At 34.2% G+C, this 23542-nt stretch overlaps 1 protein-coding gene and 1 long non-coding RNA gene across 3 annotated transcripts in view; one reads left to right on the plus strand and one right to left on the minus strand.

The window, feature by feature from the left end:
* The window catches only part of LOC138704671 (uncharacterized), a 464077-nt gene extending 453716 nt beyond the window's left edge, over positions 1-10361 (minus strand). The window contains exon 1 of the long non-coding RNA XR_011333390.1: positions 9988-10361. This is a non-coding gene — a long non-coding RNA (uncharacterized lncRNA). The remainder of the gene's footprint in view (positions 1-9987) is intronic.
* Lmpt (four and a half LIM domains protein limpet) overlaps positions 1-23542 on the plus strand; it is a 964594-nt gene that overhangs the window by 153702 nt on the left and 787350 nt on the right. Inside the window, exon 1 of one of the 2 annotated variants that reach the window (XM_069832782.1) lies at positions 7501-7905. The exons of the other annotated variant lie outside the window; for it this stretch is intronic. Coding sequence (XP_069688883.1) covers positions 7516-7905 — 390 coding nt within the window. The 5' untranslated portion in view covers positions 7501-7515. Of the gene's footprint in view, positions 1-7500; positions 7906-23542 lie in introns of those variants that run through there. 2 annotated transcript variants of the gene reach the window in all.

Consider the following 23542-nt stretch of genomic DNA (forward strand, 5'->3'; position numbering starts at 1 on the left):
TTGTAATCCTCATATTATGACACCTCATACTTCATAAATATCTGTAATTTGGCTCACGGTATGGCCATAGCGTTAAGAGGCATTGTTGACATTCTCATAATAACCATGATTTCGTCTCTAATGGATACAACGTTCTTTGAAACATTTTATATCTGAAGTTGGTAATACCACCATGTGATCAGTCTATAGTTTGGTCTACAGTATAATAATAGTGTGGAATAACATTGTTGTCATTGTTGCCATTCTCATATAAAAGCTGATGTTTCGTTATTCACTAATACGAATTGTGTTAAATTATTTCGATTTCGAACTTGGTAGTCCATAAATTTGGTCCACAGTATTCTCATACTGGTCAAAACATTGTTGTCATCTTCATATGACATCTCATACTTCATGTCTGGTTTGCTTCACGGTGTTGTCATAGTGTCGATATTACATAACCATGTTTGGTTGTTAGTGGATACAAAATTGTTTGAAACGTTTTATAATATATTTGAGGTTGTTAATACTACTATGTGAACCGTTTACAGTATGGTCCAGACCAATGGTATTCAATCTTTTTTTCTAGCATACCCCAAAATACAGTACATTTCTTTCATCTTCGTACCTCTAAACTGCATTGCAATTATATATATATATATATATATATATATATATATATATATATATATATAACAAAAGACTATGATTCTGTATGCAAAATAAGTTATTATTATTATTATTATTATTATTATTATTACTATTATTATTTTTATTATTATTATACGTACAGAAGTTATTGATAAAATAGGCTAATAATACTAATGGATTATGTAAAAATTAAATATTGAAGCAAGGAAAAACAAGGGTTGATATTGTAAAAGAAAGTATGTAAACTGTAATAATTACCTACAAGCGATGTCAGAATTTTCACATATCTACAGTCTACAGTATAATCATAATGTGGAGGGATTTTTTTGTCATTGTTGCTATTTTCATATAAAGCCTGTTGCTTCGCTGCTAGCTAATTTGGATTGTGTTAAGGCATTTAGAATTCGAAGTTTGTAATCCTGTGACGTAGGTTAGTCTGTAATTTTGGTCCACAGTATTATTGTAGTATTGAAAACATTGTTGTCATTGTCATATCCACATCTAATATTTCATATTTACTTACATTATTGCCATACTTTTAAGAGACATTGTTGACATTCTCATAACACAACCATGTTTGGTTGCTAGTGGATACAGACTGTTTTTTAAGAATTTTTTATGTCTTAAGTTAATACTACAAGTCCACACCTGTGGAGTAACGGTCAGCGCGTCTGGCCGCGAAACCAGGTGGCCCGGGTTCGAATCCCGGTCGGGGCAAGTTACCTGGTTGAGGTTTTTTCCGGGGTTTTCCCCCAACCCAATACGAGCAAATGCTGGGTAACTTTCGGTGCTGGACCCCGGACTCATTTCACCGGCATTATCACCTTCATATCATTCAGACGCTAAATAACCTAGATGTTGATACAGCGTCGTAAAATAACCCAATAAAAATACTACCATGTGATCCATCTAAAGTTTAATCTACCGCATAACCACAGTTTGAAAAGACATTGTTGTCATTGTTGCCATTCTCATATAAAATCTCGTATTTCGTTGAATTGTGTTAAGATATTCGAAGTTGGTAATAGTGCAACGTGGTTAGTCTATAATTTCGATTGTCAGTATTGTTGTTATATTTTTAAAAGCATTGTTGTCATCCTCATATCAACCTGATGTTTCATAACTTTAGCTTAGTTCACGGTATGACCAGAGTGTTAAAAGATATTGTTCACATTGTCATAAGTAAGTTCATAACTCAACTATAATTTCGTTGTTAATGGTTACAAATTGTATGGAATACTTTATATCTGAAATTGGTAATATTGCCATGTGATGTATTATTTTATAGTATGGTTCACAGTATAGCCATAGTGTGGAACGACGTTGTTGTCATTGTTGCCATTCTCATATAACATCTTGTATTTCTCTATTAGCGATATTTCGAATTCGAAGTTGGTAATAATACGACATAGTTTGTTTGTAATTTGATCCGCAGTGTTGTTTGAGTATTGATAACATTGCTGTCATTCTCATCTGATATTTCATATCTATAGTTTAGCTGACTATGCTTATAATGTTAATGAGACATTGTTGACGTTCTCATAACACAACTATGTTTGGTTATTAGTGGATATAAAATTATCCGGAACATTTATGTCTGAAATTGGCAATACTCCCATGTGATCTATCTATACTTTGGTTTATAGTATAATCATAGTGTGAAACGGCATTGTTGTCATTGTTTCCATTTTCATACAATATCTCATGTTTCGTTACTCGCGAGTACAGATTGTGTTTTAGGATTTTGAATTGGAAGCTGGTAATAGCTACTTTCTTGTTTTTATAATAGCGGATAAGTTTGGGTAATACTAATTTTGAATTTATATCAGTTTCACAAAAATTCGCGGATATATGTCACTTAATTTTCGACTTTAACATTTTTTTCACAAATGAACAAATTATAGTAGAGCATTGTAATATGCAATGTACCTTTTAGAAAAAATTAGAGTGAAACTTTTTTTTTCTCAAGAAACTAGTTCGATTAATTAAAATGTGTCTCAGTGAAACATACAGCAGAGTCCGTATAGGTCAGTTTCTATCTGATGCTTTTCCAATTCACTGCGGGCTAAAGCAGGGAGATGCACTATCACCTTTACTTTTTAACTTCGCTCTAGAATATGCCATTAGGAAAGTTCAGAATAACAGGCAGGGTTTGGAATTGAACGGGTTACATCAGCTTTTTGTCTATGCGGATGACGTGAATATGTTAGGAGAAAATACACAAACGATTAGGGAAAACACGGAAATTTTACTTGAAGCAAGTAAAGCGATCGATTTGGAAGTAAATCCCGAAAAGACAAAGTATATGATTATGTCTCGTGACCAGAATATTGTACGAAATGGAAATATAAAAATTGGAGATTTATTCTTCGAAGAGGTGGAAAAATTCAAATATCTTGGAGCAACAGTAACAAATATAAATGACACTCGGGAGGAAATTAAACGCAGAATAAATATGGGAAATGCGTGTTATTATTCGGTTGAGAAGCTCTTATCATCCAGTCTGCTGTCCAAAAATCTGAAAATTAGAATTTATAAAACAGTTATATTACCGGTTCTTCTGTATGCTTGTGAAACTTGGGCTCTCACTCTGAGAGAGGAACATAGGTTAAGGGTGTTTGAGAATAAGGTTCTTAGGAAAATATTTGGGGCTAAGCGGGATGAAGTTACAGGAGAATGGAGAAAGTTACACAACACAGAACTGCACGCATTGTATTCTTCACCTGACATAATTAGGAACATAAATCCAGACGTTTGAGATGGGCGGGGCATGTAGCACGTATGGGCGAATCCAGAAATGCATATAGAGTGTTAGTTGGGAGACCGGAGGGAAAAAGACCTTTAGGGAGGCCGAGACGTAGATGGGAGGATAATATTAAAATGGATTTTAGGGAGGTGGGGTATGATGATAGAGACTGGATTAATCTTGCATAGGATAGGGACCGCTGGCGGGCTTATGTGAGGGCGGCAATGAACCTTCGGGTTCCTTAAAAGCTATTTGTAAGTAAGTAAGTAAGTAAAACTTTTTTTCTAGAAATGGAATTTTCAATAGGAACATTACAAAAAAAGGCAAAACTTTAATTTTTTTAAAATTGTTTATGAGAAAATATTGAAATTTACACTGTGTGATTATGATATTGATATACATATTCAGTAAAAATTTTAACTCTCTAGCTCAAAAATGGTTAATTTTGGACATTTCAGTAGCGCTTTGTCTTAACGGCGAAGTGAATGTTGCAACAGAGCATTACATATTTATTTTTGAAACTTACTTCCGCACAGAAGTTTTGGTTGCAGAGAAGTATCGTTATGATGAATAAATGAATTTCTTGTAAATTGGCCATATTTTCAGCAACTTCATTCTCAGAATTGTTAACGGGTGAATTAAATGTTTTGTTGTTCACGTGACAAAAAAAAACATGTTTTTAAAAGCGAACATAATAAAAAAAGTTAAATTACTAAGTGAGAAGCTCAGACATTCGGAACTATCACAAATTATTAATTAAATCAGTAAATTCGTCTGTCTTTGGTTAGGCTTTGCAAACAAACCTATGACGTCATGAACGTAAAAACAAGTGCCGAAAGCTCCCATTAAAAATTGAATACGGATTACAGTGGTATAGTTACGTAACGGGCAAAGTATGGACTTTCCAGTGATCTGACACTAAATAAAGACAAATTTATCACAGATGTAATAAGTGGATTTAAAAGTGACAACATAGAAATGAGGGAGTTAAGAGATATGATTACAGCTAAATCCACAGATAATTCAAAGTTTTCTCGCAAAACTAGTAACAAATGGGCCACAAATCTCAAACGGAGAGGAAGATATATTGGATTGTAACAAGATAATCCGCCAATAAGATAACAATAAGATGACACTGAATCGAAAACTAGCAATTAAACGTACAAATTAACTTAAACAATAGACCAATTAAACCAGTATCGTTTTAAATATAGAATATCAGAGATACTACATAGCCATTCATCATTTTATTGTTTTAGACACAAAGGCTTGATAATTGTTGCACAATAAGAAAGAGTGCTGTAAGGGAAAACAGAAATAAGCAAACGGGCCGTATTTTTTGGTGAAATAAAATGGGTGATTTCGGTGTTAAACCTACCACCACAGTCTAGTATATAGTCACGAAGCTCAATACGTAGTAAATATGCATCCATAGATAGTTGCTAAATACTAGGATCGCTACTATCGCCTCATTACAGACAATGCGAAATAGTACCTGCACAGTCTATTGTTCCTAGTACCCTCACAACTCAAGGTTCGTGATTGTATATACTAGACTGTGCTACTACTATTTCGGTGGATTTTTTTATAAGTAAGTTGTCAATTCGGTGGGTATTTCGTGAAAGAAATTGTAAGTTCGGTAGTTATTTCGTGAAATAAATAGTCAGTTTGGTGGGTATTTTGTGAAATAAATAGTCAGTTCGGTAGTTATTTCGTGAAATAAATAGTCAGTTTGGTGGGTATTTTGTGAAATAAATAGTCAGTTCGGTAGTTATTTCGTGAAATAAATAGTCAGTTTGGTGGGTATTTTGTTCGTGAAATAAATAGTCAGTTTGGTGGGTATTTTGTGAAATAAATAGTCAGTTCGGTAGTTATTTCGTGAAATAAATAGTCAGTTTGGTGGGTATTTTGTGAAATAAATAGTCAGTTCGGTAGTTATTTCGTGAAATAAATAGTCAGTTTGGTGGGTATTTTGTGAAATAAATAGTTCGGTAGTTATTTCGTGAAATAAATAGTCAGTTTGGTGGGTATTTTGTGAAATAAATAGTCAGTTCGGTAGTTATTTCGTGAAATAAATAGTCAGTTTGGTGGGTATTTTGTGAAATAAATAGTCAATTCGATGAGTATTCCGTGAAATAAATTGTCAATTCGGTGAGTATTTCATAACATAAATTGTCAATTTGCTGGGTATTTCGTAAGAGAAATTGTCAATTCGGTGTGTATTTAATGAAATAAATTGTCAATTCGGTGCGTATTTCGTGAAATAAATTGTCAATTTGTTGGGTATTTCGTGAAATAATTGTCAGTTCGGTAGGTATTTCGTGAAATAGTCAGTTTGGTGGGTATTTTGTGAAATAAAGTGTCACTTCGGTTAATATTTCATGAAAGAAATTGTCAATTCGATGTCTATTTCGTGAAATAAAGAGTCAATTCGGTGTTTTTTTGTGAAATAAAGTCAATTCGGTGAATATTTCGTGAAAGAAATGGTTAATTCGGTGAGTATTTCGTGAAATGAAATGTCAATTCGATAAGTATTTCCTGAAATAAATGTTCAATTCGGTAAATATTTCGTGGAATAAATTGTCAATTCGGTGGGTATTTCGTCAAATGAATTGACAATTCGGTGAGTACTTCGTGAAATAAATGGTCAATTCGGTAGGCTAGATGTTTCGTGAAATGAATTGTCAATTCGGTGGGTATGTCGTGAAATGAATTGACAATTCGGTGAATATTTCGTGAAAGAAATTGTCAATTCGGTGAGTATTTCGTGAAATAAATAGTCAATTCGGCGTTTTTTGTGAAATAAATTGTCAATTCGGTGAATATTTCGTGAAAGAAATGGTTAATTCGCTGAGTATTTCGTGAAATGAATTGTCAATTCTGTGAGTATTTCTTGAAATAAATTGCCAATTCGGTAGATATTTCGTGGAATAAATTGTCAATTTGGTGGGTATTTCGTGAAATGAATTGTCAATTCAGTGAGTATTTCTTGAAATAAATTGTCAATTCAGTGAGTAATTCGTGAAATAAATTGTCAATTTGGTAGCTATTTCCTGAAATTAATTGTCAATTCGGTGAATATTTCGTGAAATAAATTGTCAATTCGGTAAGTATTTCGCGAAATAAATTTTATTGTTCAAGTGTATTATGTTATGTTTAATATAAAACTTTTTGATACTTCTTTCTTTTTACCTACACATATCACATATTATCAGCATCACCAAATTGTGGTTTCCACATTGTCTCTACGAAAATTTGTGCTACAGTTAGTATCTTCGAATACGCAGAATAGCCCCATCACTCTGCCTGCAAACAATTCAAACCAAATTTACTACATGGTCTTCTATTAGTCCCACCAAAACCTTTTCGCATCAAAACGTAACCTCCAGTGCAAAACTCTGTGTTCCTTGAAAAGAACACACTTTTGCGGCCACAAATGTGTACTAGGCCTAATTTTCTACTCTGTTTATACAGAAATATGTAATTTCTTCATTTACCGAGTACATTGTATGCTTGGTCAGGGGAAACAGGAATTTTGATGCACTCGTCAATCTGTCCATAGTTTTTCGCGGTTTCTGGTTTCAGCATAGGTTGAATAATTTTGTGCTATTGCATAAAATGTGACGATATAATGAGATTGTAATCTAACTTAAATTTGACTGTAGTGTTGGCAAAATCCCTCCTTGTATCAGAGTTCAATTGATATCATTTCGATTAAAGTCGCTTTGTTAATCTTTATGCAATAAATATGCTACGTTTATATCTATCAGATAAACATATGTTTACAAGGCTTATTTGAATTATATTACTGTTGTGCCGCTGTTACGAGTGAAAAGTTATCTTTGAGTTCTGATAACACTTCTGAATTCCTTTCAGTTTGTGGTGGTGCAATAACAGATATTAAATAGTGCCATTTGGTTTCTATACCAACGTACGTTGTGATCTTCAGCTTTTCTTTTTTACTGTGATGTATAAAGGCTATTCATAAACTTTATCGATGTGCATATAAACCTTGTTACTTAGCAACCAGAAAGGAAAATTGACTTCTATCTGAAATGGCTTCACGATACGGTGTGCGACCTAAAAGCGATACCACAACAAACCCGGTAAGACCTCACAAAACAACTTTACTACTCTCAATGGACCATAAAGACGATCCCTGGACATCTAGAAGTTTTGGATCCACTCCAAGAAAGACGTACAGTGCAGAACAGTATGAAGGAAGTAGTGTTCGAAGTAAGCCCTCCTACAACGGAAGTGTTTTGTATGCTGGAAGTGGCAGTTTGTATAGTAATGGTGCAAGTGTTAAATATTCTGATAGTGGCAAATATGGGAAGAAAAAATCGGAATTTCTGTACCGGAAACCGTTGCCTGTGACGTCACCGGAAGCAGATGATGAAGATGAAGATTATCATTACGGGAAAAATAATCCGCGGGATCAGATGAGCTGGGAAAAATATTGCCGCCCTACGTCCAGGCCGACTGTCGGAATTACCCCACCGAGGATTGAATGGGACTACCGCAAAGGGGTGAGTCAACCATTTTCTACAGTCTTTAATTCCTAAAGTTAACAATATCATATACTACTTGTAGCTGTGTGAATAGACTTCATATTAGGTACTCGATTTGAAATCCGGGGAGACCATTAAGTGCAATTTTTGGACAGGTTGTATTCTGTTCATAAATTTTATCGATGTGCATTAATGTCACAAGTTCTTCATGCACTGCCACTTATACAATGAAATAGATGTTCAAAGTGGTACTGACATTTCAGTGTTGTCAATAGTGGCTTTCAGTCCATCCTCCTATGTACAGTACCTTTAAGCATTCCAGGTCAATTGGTCCACAGCACAAAGTCCAATATACAGAAATTCCACTACAAAAATGTCCACAACCAAAACGTCCAATGAAATAAGACCACTAGTCAAAATGTCCAATATGCAAAAATGCCCAGAAGTCAAAATGTACACTATATAGAAATGTCCATAAGTCAAAATGTGCAATATATAGAAACGTCCATAAGTCAAAATGTGCAATATATAGAAATGTCCATAAGTCAAAATGTGCAATATATAGAAATGTCCATAAGTCAAAATGTGCAATATATAGAAATGTCTATAAGTCAAAATATGCATTATATATAGAAATGTCCATAAGTCAAAATATGCATTATATATAGAAATGTCCATAAGTCAAAATATGCATTATATATAGAAATGTCCATAAGTCAAAATGTGCACTATATAGAAATGTCCATAAGTCAAAATGTGCACTACATAGAAATGTCCATAAGTCAAAATGTGTAATATATAGAAATGTCCATAAGTCAAAATGTGCACTATATAGAAATGTCCATAAGTCAAAATGTGCAATATATAGAAATGTCCATAAGTCAAAATGTGCAGTATATAGAAATGTCCATAAATGAAAATGTGCAATACATAGAAATGTCCATAAGTCATAATGTGCAATATATAGAAATGTCCATAAATGAAAATGTGCAATATATAGAAATGTCCATAAGTCAAAATATGCAATACATAGACATGTATAAATGAAAATGTGCAATCCATAGAAATGTCCATAAGTCAAAATGTTTAATATATAGAAATGTCCACAAGTCAAAATGTGCAATATATAGAAATGTACAAAAGTCAAAATGTTCAATATATAGAAATGAACATAAGTCAAAATGTTTAATATATAGAAATGTCCATAAGTCAAAATGTGCAATATATAGAAATGTCCAAAAGTCAAAATGTGCAATATATAGAAATGTCCAAAAGTCAAAATATTCAATATATAGAAATGAACATAAGTCAAAATGTGCAATATATAGAAATGTCCAAAAGTCAAAATGTGCAATATATAGAAATGTCCAAAAGTCAAAATGTTCAATATATAGAAATGAACATAAGTCAAAATATGCATTATATATAGAAATGTCCATAAGTCATAATGTGCAATATATAGAAATGTCCATAAATGAAAATGTGCAATACATAGAAATGTCCATAAGTCAAAATGTTCAATATATAGAAATGACCATAAGTCAAAATGTTCAATATATAGAAATGTCCACAAGTAAAAATGTGCAATACATAGAAATGTCCATAAATGAAAATGTGCAATACATAGAAATGTCCATAAGTCAAAATGTTCAATATATAGAAATGACCATAAGTCAAAATGTTCAATATATAGAAATGTCCACAAGTCAAAATGTGCAATATATAGAAATGTCCATAAATGAAAATATGCAATACATAGAAATGTCCATAAGTCAAAATATTCAATATATAGAAATGACCATAAGTCAAAATGTGCAAAGTGTAGAAATGTCCACAAATCAAAATGTTCAATATATAGAAAAGTCTACAAATTAAAATATGCAATGTGTAGAAATGTCCATAAATCAAAATGTGCGTCGATTTGAAGTGACTGCACATCAATACAATAAATATAAGGACAACAATATATCATTGAGCTGCATGCTGACCCCAGTGAAGAAGAAAATTTGATCCGAACAAATGTAACTTTTTGTTATGTAAAGGAAGTTTACAATGTTACATTCATTTATTATCGTAATACTTACTTACTTACTTACTTACTTACTTACAAATGGCTTTTAAGGAACCCGAAGGTTCATTGCCGCCCTCACATAAGCCCGCCAGCGGTCCCTATCCTGTGCAAGATTAATCCAGTCTCTATCATCATACCCCACCTCCCTCAAATCCATTTTAATATTATCCTCCCATCTACGTCTCGGCCTCCCTAAAGGTATTTTTCCCTCCGGTCTCCCAACTAACACTCTATATGCATTTCTGGATTCGCCCATACGTGCTACATGTCCTGCCCATCTCAAACGTCTGGATTTAATGTTCCTAATTATGTCAGGTGAAGAATACAATGCGTGCAGTTCTGTGTTGTGTAACTTTCTCCATTCTCCTGTAACTTCATCCCGCTTAGCCCCAAATATTTTCCTTAGCACCTTATTTTCAAACACCCTGAACCTATGTTCCTCTCTCAGAGTGAGAGTCCAAGTTTCACAACCATACAGAAGAACCGGTAATATAACTGTTTTATAAATTCTAACTTTCAGATTTTTGGACAGCAGACTGGATGATAAGAGCTTCTCAACCGAATAATAACACGCATTTCCCATATTTATTCTGCGTTTAATTTCCTCCCGAGTATCATTTATATTTGTTACTGTTGCTCCAAGATATTTGAATTTTTCCACCTCTTCGAAGGATAAATCTCCAATTTTTATATTTCCATTTCGTACAATATTCTGGTCACGAGACATAATCATATACTTCGTCTTTTCGGGATTTACTTCCAAACCGATCGCTCTACTTGCTTCAAGTAAAATTTCCGTGTTTTCCCTAATCGTTTGTGGATTTTCTCCTAACATATTCACGTCATCCGCATAGACAAGAAGCTGATGTAACCCGTTCAATTCCAAACCCTGCCTGTTATCCTGAACTTTCCTAATGGCATATTCTAGAGCGAAGTTAAAAAGTAAAGGTGATAGTGCATCTCCCTGCTTTAGCCCGCAGTGAATTGGAAAAGCATCAGATAGAAACTGACCTATACGGACTCTGCTGTATGTTTCACTGAGACACATTTTAATTAATCGAACTAGTTTCTTGGGAATACCAAATTCAATAAGAATATCATATAATACTTCCCTCTTAACCGAGTCATATGCCTTTTTGAAATCTATGAATAACTGATGTACTGTACCCTTATACTCCCATTTTTTCTCCATTATCTGTCGAATACAAAAAATCTGATCAATAGTCGATCTATTACGCCGAAAACCGCACTGATGATCCCCAATAATTTCATCTATGTACGGAGTTAATCTTCTCAAAAGAATATTGGACAAAATTTTGTACGACGTCAACAAAAGTGATATTCCTCGAAAGTTACCACAGTTGGTTTTGTCCCCCTTTTTAAAAATAGGTACAATTATGGACTCCTTCCATTGTTCTGGTACAATTTCCTTTTCCCATATAGCAAGTACAAGTTTATAAATTTCGCTATGTAATGCACTCCCACCCTCTTGTATTAATTCTGCTGGAATTTGATCGATACCTGGAGACTTGTACTTTTTCAGATTTTCTATCGCAATTTCGACTTCTGAAGGCGTGGGTTCGGGTATAAATGGCTCAGCAGTTTGTATTTCAATTTCGTCCCGATCATTTCTATTTGGCCTATGTACATTTAGTAGTTGCGCAAAATAGTTTTTCCATCTGTTTAGGATTGATGGAGAGTCTGCAAGCAAGTCACCATTCTCATCCTTGATCACATTTACCCTTGGCTGATATCCGTTCTTAAATTCCTTTATACCCTTATATAAATCTCGAATGTTTTTATTCTTACTATTTGTTTCTACCTCATTCAGTTTTTCCTTCAAGTAACCTCTCTTTTTATTCCTAAGTGTACGACTTGCTTCCCGTCTTTCATTGAAATAATTATCTCTCTTCTCCTCAACTGGATCCTGTAAGAATTTCAATTTTGCCTGTTTCCTTCTTTCTACTACCATGCAACAATCTTCATCAAACCACGGTTTCTTTTTCTTAGTTTCATAATAACCTATGCTCTGCTCAGCTGCAATTTTGATACTATCTCTGATATTTTCCCACACGCTATTAACATCTAATTCTTTCTCAACTTCGTCGGAACTTTCTAAAGTGGCAAACCTATTCGAAATTTCGACCTGATAATTTTGCTTAGCTTCCTCGTCCTTTAATTTCAAAATATTGAATTTAGTAATATTAACTTGTTGCTCTACTCGCTTGGCTACTGATAATCTTTCTCTTAATTCTCCAATCACCAAATAATGGTCAGAATTACAGTCTGCACCCCTGAAAGTTCGAATATCTACTATACTAGTATGTCTCCGTTTATCTATCAAGATGTGATCTATTTGGTTGTGTGTCAATCCATCTGGAGAAGTCCAAGTATATTTATGTATATCTTTATGGGGGAATGTTGTACTTTTGACAATTAAATTTTTCGATGTGGCAAAGTTGACTAATCTAACTCCATTGTCACTACTAATTGCGTGTGGGCTCACTTTTCCAATAGTTGGTCTAAAAATATCCTCCCGTACTACTTTAGCATTGAAATCCCCCAATAAAATTTTCATGTGATATCTAGGGAACTGATCAAAAGTATGTTCCAATTCCTCATAGAAGCTATCCTTTATATAGTCGTCTTTCTCTTCTGTAGGGGCGTGAGCATTTATAACTATGATGTCGCACCATCTACCCTTAAGTACTAAATACGATAACCTGTCACTGATAAATTCGACCTTTTTACTGCTGATTTTATTCTTTTATGAACAAAGAATCCTGTTCCTAATTGGTGATTATTGTTTCCTTCCCCATAATACAACAAGTAATCTCCTATTTGTGATATGCCATTCCCATCTAACCTAACCTCTTGTACTCCTACGAAGTCTATTCTATATCTAGCTAGTTCTTTTGCTACTAATGTTACCCCTCCTGTTCTATAAAGACTAGTTACGTTCCAAGTGCCAAATCTCAAAACCTTATTCCTTTGCTGTGGTCGTGCCAGAGAATCAGTCCTATTCCGAGGCTTATTATAGGGATACGTAACAAGCTGTTTTTTACGGTGATGGGTTGTTAGCCCTTCGCCCAACCCCCAAGCTGGAGGACCACCCCTTATCGGCTGTCCACGACTGCTTATTCAATATATTCGCAGCTACCCTCCATATCTGGAGGCCGTCTCCTCTATCCGCAACCTGAGGACGCGCCATGCCGTGGTGATAGGGACCCACAATACATGGATTATCGTAATACACTGCTCTCTTAAATCGACAGAGCATTTTGTGTAATAAATCAATGGCTTTCTGAAAACACGGTATGAAATTTTTTATATAAAACAATTTTGTCTCGAAAAGAAAGCAAAAATGAGCAAAATTGTATTAAACCTTTTTATTTGAAATATCTCAAAGAATAACCCTCTGAAATTAATGACATTACTAACGGTCCACCCTGTATATCAGAGCACAGTTTTAATCCACATCAGATGAGAATATAATTTTGTTTAATTACTCTTCTGTCAACGGGCAGGCTGAAAAGTGGAACGGGAAATAAAATTGTGCCCTGACGTCTTCACTTGGTACTAGCCTAAAGAGAATAATATTCTTGAATTGATATGTGGCTGAATGGCGCTGATAGGCTAACATTATGGCGCTGAGTACTAGTGACTCGAAAACAGTGTCCCCTAAGGACAGCTGATGCAAACGTAGTCCTACGATTCAAATCCAGAAACCTACAAAGTTTCGGATCTATAGGTAAATACTGTACCGTCCGAAATAGTCTAAACCAGCGTTTCTCAAACTTTTTTGAAGTGGGGACCACTTTTTTTAAGTCAAATTCAAATTCAAATTCAAATTTATTTACAATTTACATTTGAATTTACATTTGGATAGATACCCGAAATGAGCATAATGCTCGTGCTCGGGTACAGTCCAGTAGTCTACATAAATTTTACAGGGTTCAAATAATAATGCTGATGATATAAAATAATAGTAACAATAATAATAACAATAATAATAATAATAATAGAATAGTCGTGACAGAGATGATACAAAGATTGTAATACAAAATAATTCATTAATAATAATAATAATAATAATAATAATAATAATAATAATAATAATAGAATCATCGTGACAGAAATGATACAAAGATTGTAATACAAAATAATTCATTAATAATAATAATAATAATAGTGATAAAACAAAAAAATATTTACAATAATAAAATAAATACTAAGACGGATAAAATAAAATATAAAAACAGTTCCGCGGACCACCTTAATCTTGTTCACTTCGAAAACAAATTTATCATGTATGTAGCATATTTTAATACTAATATACTTATATTTTAAAATAGTATTAATTAATTAAAATTAATGAAATCAAATTAATTTTATACTAATATTAACTAATGTTAATAGAAGAAAATTTATTTTTGTTTCTTTAATAATTCAACTCTATTAGAGTTTGGATAATCTTTAACTTATTAACTAAAAAAAATAAATGTTGATACATTAATGAGATGGATGAGCCTGCCGATTCTTGTACAGTTGTTCTATATTTGGATGTATGCTGGTAAGCTTAAGTCGGAGATCGTCACATACATCGAGTCGATTTCGGTAGCCTACTTTGTTTTTATTAGAGTTAGTGATGAAAACCCTTTCTCACACAGATACGTAGAAGCAAACTGAATTATAATCTCTAACGCACCATTGTACAATTCACTGTATTCTCTTTTCACTTATGATGAGGTCCAGAAATTAACCAGAATTTCATTTTTAAGTCAGATCTCATTCGAGAGTTCAATTAACTGTTCTCTTTCACTCAATGAAAGTTTGTTAGTTTCAATATCGCAATGAAAGTGATCACGAACCCATGAAAATTCGTCATGTTTACTTGGAAAATAAGTTTCAAATTGTGATCTCAGAGTTGTATTATTGATGTACGACGTACAGTGCGTGACCATTTCAATGTGCAGACTGGGTGTCGGCAAAACTATTAAGAAAGTCATAAATACATGAAAAGGTTCGGTCCTCTGTTGTGAATTTAGGTGGTCCCTGGCTGAATTACAGATGCGGCGTCAGATTTGGAGGGAAAAGATGGCGAGAAACACCACATTCATAGTGCTTTAAATCTCTCTTTTGTTGTTGAAAGTAGAGTAGGACGTCGGTAGACGTATAGGGTAATAAATTTCATAAAATGTCAGTACTGGGAGAATAAGTGAAAGGCGATTGCCATGTGTCATTTCCAAACTCTGAAATTTTCAGCTATAGAGACACGCAATTCGTTTGAATTTTATTTTTTCTTCTGCCTTTTTTGAAGGACCACAAGGGCAGACCTCGAGGACCACAGGTGGTCCGCGGACCATAATTTGAGAAACGCTGGTCTAAACAATAGCTCTTGGCGTGGGATCCAACAGATAAAAATTGATTTCCGCTTTTTCTTACCGCCCCTGAGGATGGAACTGATATGTAACTCCGAAATGCTAGGTTTCTGTACATTATGACACAGTGGACATACCCAAAAACCTCGCAGCTTATATGAGTGTTGCAAACCTTTGTTTTTGCCGGGCATCAAACCCGGATTCGCTACATTGATAACCATAAATTACCAGTGACTTTTAAGCGATGACGGCTGTAAATAAAGTGCCTAGTCACTGAATACGTAACAGCAGGTTGAGCAACATAGGTCTGCAACTGAAACATTGAGTCACAGATCGTGACAAAGCGGCACTTTTACCAGAAGCATAAGCAGTGCATACATATGCACATGTGCTGCACTCGATGTAGGAATTACATGTTTTTGCTTTAGACGATATGTTCCAACGTAAGGAAATTGCAATTAATACCCCATGTAAGTTGATGGTAGCATATGACAATAGTACCCCTAATCGTATGGTGGTACGGTTATTCTTGTAATTCATTTAACAGCACTTCTTAAATTACAGAGACCTTTCAGAGACGATGAGGTGATAAAATTGTAATTGTAATTCTTTATTGAACGTTCCTTTAAGCTATAGGCCTATATGCTATTCATATACTAAAAGAGGATAATTGTAATTGTAATTCTTTACTTAACGTTCCTTTTAAACTACAGAGGCCATTCATAGACGATAAGTTGATAATTGTAATTGTAATTCTTTATTTAACGTTCCTTTTAAACTACAGAGGCTATTCATAGACGATAAGTTGATAATTTTGTAATTGTAATTCTTTATTTAACGTTCCTTTTGAACTACAGAGGCCATTCATAGACGATAAGATGATAATTATAAATGTAATTCTTTATTTAACGTTCCTTTTAAACTACAGAGGCTATTCATGGACGATAAGTTGATAATTGTAATTGTAATCCTTTACTTAACGTTCGTTTTAAACTACAGAGGCTATTCATGAACGATAAGATGATAATTGTAATTGTAATTCTTTATTTAACGTTCCTTTAAAACTACAGAGGCTATTCATAGACGATAAGTTAATAATTTTGTAATTGTAATTATTTATTTAACGTTCCTTTTAAACTACAGAGGCTATTCATACACGATAAGATGATAATTATAAGTGTAATTCTTTATTTAACGTTCCTGTTAAAGTACAGAGGCTATTCATAGACGATAAGATGATAATTATAAATGTAATTCTTTATTTAACGTTCCTTTTAAACTGCAGAGGCTATTCATAGACGATAAGTTGATAATTGTAATTGTAATTCTTTATTTAAAATTCCATTTAAACTACAGAGGCTATTCATAGACGGTAAGATGATAATTGTAATTGCAATTCTTTATTTAACATTCCATTTAAACTACAGAGGCTATTCATAGACGGTAAGATGATAATTATAATTGTAATTCTTTATTTAACGTTCCTTTTAAATTACAGAGGCTATTCATAGATAAGATGATAATTGTAATTCTTTATTTAACGTTCCTTTTAAACTACAGAGGCTATTCATAGACGGTAAGATGATAATTGTAATTGCAATTCTTTATTTAACGTTCCTTTTAAACTACAGAGGCTATTCTAGACGATAAGATGATAATTGTAATTATAATCCTTTATTTAACGTTCCTTTTGAACTACAGAGACTATTCTAGACGATAAGATGATAACTGTAATTATAATTCTTTACTTAACGTTCCTTTTGAACTACAGAGACTATTCTAGACGATAAGATGATAATTGTAATTGTAATTCTTTATTTAATGTTCCTTTTAAACTACAAACTACAGAGTCCACACCTGTGGAGTAACGGTTAGCGCGTCTGGCCGCAAAACCAGGTGGCCCGGGTTTGATTCCCGGTTGGGCAAGGTACTTCGTTGAGGTTTTTTTTTCGGGGTTTTCCCTCAACCCAATATGAGCAAATGCTGGGTAACTTTCGGTGTTGGATCCCGGATTCATTTCACCGCATTATCACCTTCATCCCATTCAGAAGCTAAATGAGCTAAGATGTTGATAAAGCGTCGTAAAATAACCTATTAAAATAAAAAAAATAAAGTACAGAGGCAATTCAATGGCGATAAGGTGATAATTGTAATTCTTTATTTAACGTTTCTTTTAAATTACAGAGGCTATTTAGAGACGATAATTTTTTGTTTAACATTCCTTTCACACTACAGAGGTTATTTTGAGATGATGAGATGATAATTGTAATTATATTATTATTTACCAGCTCTTTTAAACTACACAGACTATCCAGAGACGATGAGATGATAATTTTGTTGTAGTTTCTTTTCTTCATTTATCATCCATTTTAAACTACAGAGTATACTGAAAGACAATTAGATGACAACTATATTTGTAATTCTAGTTTGTAGTCTTTTTTAGCCACAGAGATTATTAAAAAGCAATGAGATGATAAATGTAATTAATGTAATTCAGCATCCTTTGTGACACTCAAAATATCTAAAGAAATAGTGAAACTAATGTTATTACTTGAAGGTCTGTAGATATCCATTGCAGTGTATAATAGTTAACAGGCATTTGAACACTACAATACCGAAAAGCCAGCTTCTATCGTTTTGTCTCGCGATAAACTCCAGAGCGGTCGTATTGCCCCTACTAAGCTGGGCTTTGGCCACCGACCAGTCAGACCTGGCTGTGCAAAGGCTACTTGATACTGGATTTCGTCACATAAATAACGTTCCAGTCAAGCTCTGCATGGTCCAGTATTGAGCTGGCGCCCCATGGGGCCAACACCAGAGATCGTGACCTGTTAGGTTCATTCGTGACTGAAGCATTTGCATATCACAAGTGTGACCCAGTGCTTGTAAAACCTTGAAAGAATTATCGACAGAATGCCTGATGCCTGCCCATAAGATAACCGAAAACGACATCTGGACCTCTTGTTTGCAGTTAATTAATCGTATTCCATCATTTCTTTGTAACTAAAGGATATGAGATTAAATTTGATTATTGTAGTAGTACACAGTGATTTATATAGAATTAACACATTCTTTCTTTCTTTCTTTCTTTCTTTCTTTCTTTCTTCCTTTCTTTCTCTCTTTCTTTCTCTCTTTCTTTCTTTCTCTCTTTCTTTCTCTCTTTCTTTCTTTCTCTCTACCTCTCTATCTTTCTTTCTCTCTATCCCTCTCTCTTTCTTTCTTTCTTCCTTTCTTTCTTTCTTTCTCTCTATCTCTCTTTTCTTTCTTTCTTTCTTTCTTTCTTTCTCTCTTTCTTTCTTTCTCTCTATCTCTCTATCTTTCTTTCTTTCTTTCTTTCTCTCTATCTCTCTATCCTTCTTTCTCCCTTTCTCTTTTTTCTTTCTCTCTTTCTCTCTCTCTTTCTTTCTCTCTTTCTTTCTTTCTCTCTTTCTCTCTTTCTCTTTCTTTCTTTCTCTCTATCTCTCTTTCTTTCTTTCTCTCTTTCTTTCTTTCTCTCTATCTCTTTCTTTCTTTCTTTCTTTCTTACTCTCTTTCTTTCTTTCTCTCTTTCTTTCTCTCTATCTCCCTATCTTTCTTTCTTTCTCTCTTTCTCTCTTTTTTTCTTTCTCTTTTTCTTTCTTTCTCTCTATCTCTCTTTCTTTCTTTCTCTCTATCCCTCTCTCTTTCTTTCTTTCTTCCTTTCTTTCTTTCTTTCTTTCTTTCTTTCTTTCTTTCAAAACGAATGATGCTAGCCACAATTTGTTATACCTCAAATGTAGAGTATCTTTTGGAGATTACTAACCTCTACAGCAAATGTTCAAAATTCTTTATTTATTCCGCTGGAAATTCACTTAATGACCATTTTTTAACGTCAAATTAAGCAGGAGTTTTGATTTCCTGTCACGAGATGCGCAGATGTTTATTCTTTACTCCTTATTATTGTTTTCGATATTTAGTTTTAGTTACTGAAAATGCAGTACACATTAAATCAACGACTCTTCCTTGTGAAGTAATACTGGATTACGAATTCAATTACAGCTACTCAAAGGGCATACCAGAGAGAATTTGGTGTTCGTAATCCCTACAAAGAAACACAATACTGGGACTGGTAAACAAATTGGAAACAACTGGATCTCTGGTGACTGAAAAGGCAAACATCGTAGTCCATAATCGTTTCGATATGTTATTTTGATATTTCTAAATCTTATAATCACTTCAGAACAGCATACTGAAATTCGTTAGAATCAACTGCCGGACCCTGTATTATTGCATACGGATGAACCTTAAGTACTGCCATTAATTTCAGTGGGTTATTCCTTGAGCTATTTCAAACAAAAAAGTTTAATACAATTTAGCTCGTTTTTGCTTCCTTTTCGAGATAAAAATTGTTTTATATGAAGCATTACATAGCGTGTTTTGGGAAAGCCATTGATTTAATTCCCAATATGCTCAGTCAGTTTAAGAGAGCAGTGTATTATGATAATAAATGGTTGAAAGAATTTTAGCTTTGTTCTTCAAATGTGCAGAAATTTGATCCGAAAAAATGTAACTGTTCGTTCTGGAAAGGAATACTAAAATGTTACATTATTTGTTGGGATCAAATTTCTGCACATTTAAAGGACGAAACTAAAATTATTTCAATCATTTATTATCATATTATTAAACTGACTGACAAGTTGCGCTCGGACACGGGTTCGATTCCCTCTTGGCTGATTAGTTGATGGGATATTTTCCGAGGTTTTCTCCAATCGTAAGGCAAATGTGAGGTAATCTATGGAGACTCCTCGGTCTTATCTCGCCAAATATCATCTCGCTATCACCAACCCCATCATCGCTAAATAATCTCGTATTTGATACAAGTAAAAAAAAAAAATCACTGAGCGTATTGGGAATTAAGTCAATGGCTTTCCCAAAACACGCTGTGAAATATTTCTTTTAAAACGACTTTTATCTCAAAGAGAAAGCAAAAACGAACAAAATTGTATTTAATCTTTTTTGTTAGAAATATCTCAAAGAATAACCCCCGAAATTAAGGACATTACTTATGATTCTGTCTGTTTAAAGCGAAATGTTACAGTAACCTTCAAGAGCATCACAGTGCATGGTGTTGTGTCATTCTTTATCGAAAAGTAGGCTAATCATGTTTTATCTTATCTCCGGTTTGTATCACTTGGGATTAACTGATGATGTTACAGATGTGTGTAATGCCTCTTTTATCGTTTTTTCAATTTCTTTAATAAGATCCTTGAAAGAAAATAAGGTCAGTATTGTTAAATCGTAGCGTTCATTTCAGTATTTTTTGTTTGTTTATAAAATCATTTGGCGGAGACTCGGCTAATTCCGCAATATTAATGAGTAAACCAATCATATTTTTATCAAAATGTTTATTGAAAAATATTGTGACAGCGACGTGAGATTCGAACTCACGACCAGCGTCCCGCAAGAGAGCAGATCGCGTGGGCTTCACGGAGCACTGAAGGACGGCGCGCGGCGGAGAGAAGAGAGGGGAAAGGGCCAATGCGACGAGGGGAGAGTGCACGCGCAACTGCTGCGTGCGGAATAGGGGGGACGGACCCTCCCGACTCTTCCAGAAGTCCGTCGAAGTGGAGATATCCAGATAATTCTCTGCACACCTGTAGAAATTTCTCGCAACTATGATTTCGCTATAAAAGAAGAAATGCCATCGAACTCGAGCAGTTTCAGTTATTCAGTCAGCGAGTGAGCCAGAGCAAGCAAGCCAGTCTTGTGTACCGGAGTTCGACTCGAGTGTGCGTCCGCAACTGTGCCAGCATCCGAAGGCCTGAGTTCGAGTGCAGTGGACCGCAGTTGGAGGGACCTGAGTTCGAGTGCAGTGGATCGCAGTTGGAGGGACCTGAGTTCGAGTACAGTGAACTGTCTCTGAAGGTCTGTGGTTCGAGATACTGTGAACTCGAGTGACTGAGCTAGAAGAACTGTGAACTGAGAACTGACAGTTCTGATTTGTAAATAGTGCTTTGTAAATATTAGTTAAGATTAACAGTTCATTGTTGTTCGTAATAGTCCAAGTAAATTGTCATTGCCGTCAGTGGAGTGCTATAACGAATACCGTGTTGAGTGAAAATCCTATTGTTGACGAGAACGTTTAAGGTGAATTGTAGAAAGGAATTATTGTTGGAAGAATAAAATATTATTGTTTAGTTGAAATAAAATTTACAATATTATCAAGGTATGTAGACATGGACGAAACCTTTCATTACCAAATGAGATAAAGAGATCTATTAAAATGCAAATATATTTAGTTGTACATACATTACAGTTGAAAAAGAACAACTCGGGTAATTCCGCAACAGTGCGGATAAATCCGCAATAGGACTTGGCTAATTCCGCAGTAGTAAATAATTATGAAATACATTATGAAAGTAACATAAAAGGAACAATTTACATGTAACAATGCTCACTTTCTTCACAGCTGTGTAGCAAAACACGAAAAACATCCAACTTGCGATGTTTCACTGTATTGCCGACAGAGGTGTCGACCAATATCCTTGATTTTTTTCTATAGCACTGCAGAGGACATGCCTCCTGTTGACAGCGTCTCAAAACTTACGTTCACCCTATTGTAAAGCCGCAGTAAAATCATATATGTACTACTGCGGAATTACCCGTACTGCGGAATTAGCAGAGTTTCCGTAATAAATTAACACTTTATCACTCTTCATGCATACATATATGTCGATTGGATTTTGAGGCCGACCACTTTACAGACCACTTTACAACTAGACCATTTTATTCTTCTCAACTAGTCTGGGCTTAATTTTGATACACATCCCCAATTTTTACACTTCGTATATACAGGGTGGAAGTAAATAACCCCTGCAGATTTTCAGAGCGAATAGCTCATTTTACTGAATGTAAAAAAGTGTAGTCTAATATGATTTTGGTAAAAAAAATTGACAGTTTTCTCAGAAAAAATTGTTTCCCCCCCAAATGTTTAATACCCTGTTATTCGGTAACTCTTGAGACTAGGATTGTGGTTTTTATCCATATCGATAGAAAATCTAATAAAGAATAATTTATCCTTCTGGCGTATTTCAATAGCGTGAACAGTTTTCGTGTAAATTTAATTTAAAAACCACTAATTTGAAGCCAGCGACCAATTTTTCACTTTTTACACTTAGTATATACAGGGAGGAAGTGAAATAACCCCTGCAAATTTTCAGAGCGAATAGCTCATGTTACTGTATGTAAAAAAGTGTAAAATGATATTGGTAAAAAAAAATTGACAGTTTTCTCAGAAAAAAATTGTTTCCACCCCAAAAGCTTAACACCCTGTTATTCCGCAACTCTTGAGACTAGGATCGTGATTTTTGTGCATATCGATAGAAAATCTAATAAAGAATAATTTATCCCTCTGGCGTATTTCAATAGCGTGGATGGTTTTTGTGTAAATTTAATTGAAAAACCACTAATTTGAAGCCAACGACCAACGCGACGAGCTTGCAACGTCGTAGCCTGAGAGGGATGTGGAAGGTACTTCAACTAGAGCATACATGGGCACAATTTTCGGTTACGTGAGCCACTCGATTTGAAATAGTTTGTTTACTAGGAGAGGAGACTGCAGAGTAGGATGGGAAATATAAACTGCTGTGACCTGCGTCACCTTATCGTAATCGCTAAGGCGGTCAGTGACGAATTATTAGGAAAGCGCTTGGTTAACGTGAGAGACTCGAAAACTTTTATTCAATTTGGTAAATTAATTCGGCAGCTTTAATCATAAACCTCTTTACTGTTTCTCCGTCACTGAATTGATTTAAATCACAGGCGAGAAATTGCGTAACTAGCCAATAATATTCCATCACGTTATCTACGTTTATTTTCTTGAATATTCTGGCGTTTATCAAGATTACTTAATAGATTTGCACGTTCTCGACCTAAAATAATTTCAGAAAATCATATTTCGTTTTCTACGCACATTTGATATTTTTTTTATAAATTTCTTTTGCAAATAATACCTACAAACAACATTTAATTCCTCGTACCTTTTAATGCAGCGTGTTTAAGGTATAATGTCGTATGTAGTATACTGTGCAAATGTTAAGATCATAAATTTTCTTCGGAATAGTATGAAAAATAACATTTAATTTGTCTTACCTTCTAATTCAGCATGTTCTTTATGACATAAGAAGTAATGTCGTTGTATATTAAATTTATTAATGTCTAATAGGATTTTCGAGCATAACAAACA

The sequence above is a fragment of the Periplaneta americana genome, chromosome 8 (genome assembly GCF_040183065.1).
Source record: "Periplaneta americana isolate PAMFEO1 chromosome 8, P.americana_PAMFEO1_priV1, whole genome shotgun sequence".
NCBI classification, from domain to species: domain Eukaryota; kingdom Metazoa; phylum Arthropoda; class Insecta; order Blattodea; family Blattidae; genus Periplaneta; species Periplaneta americana.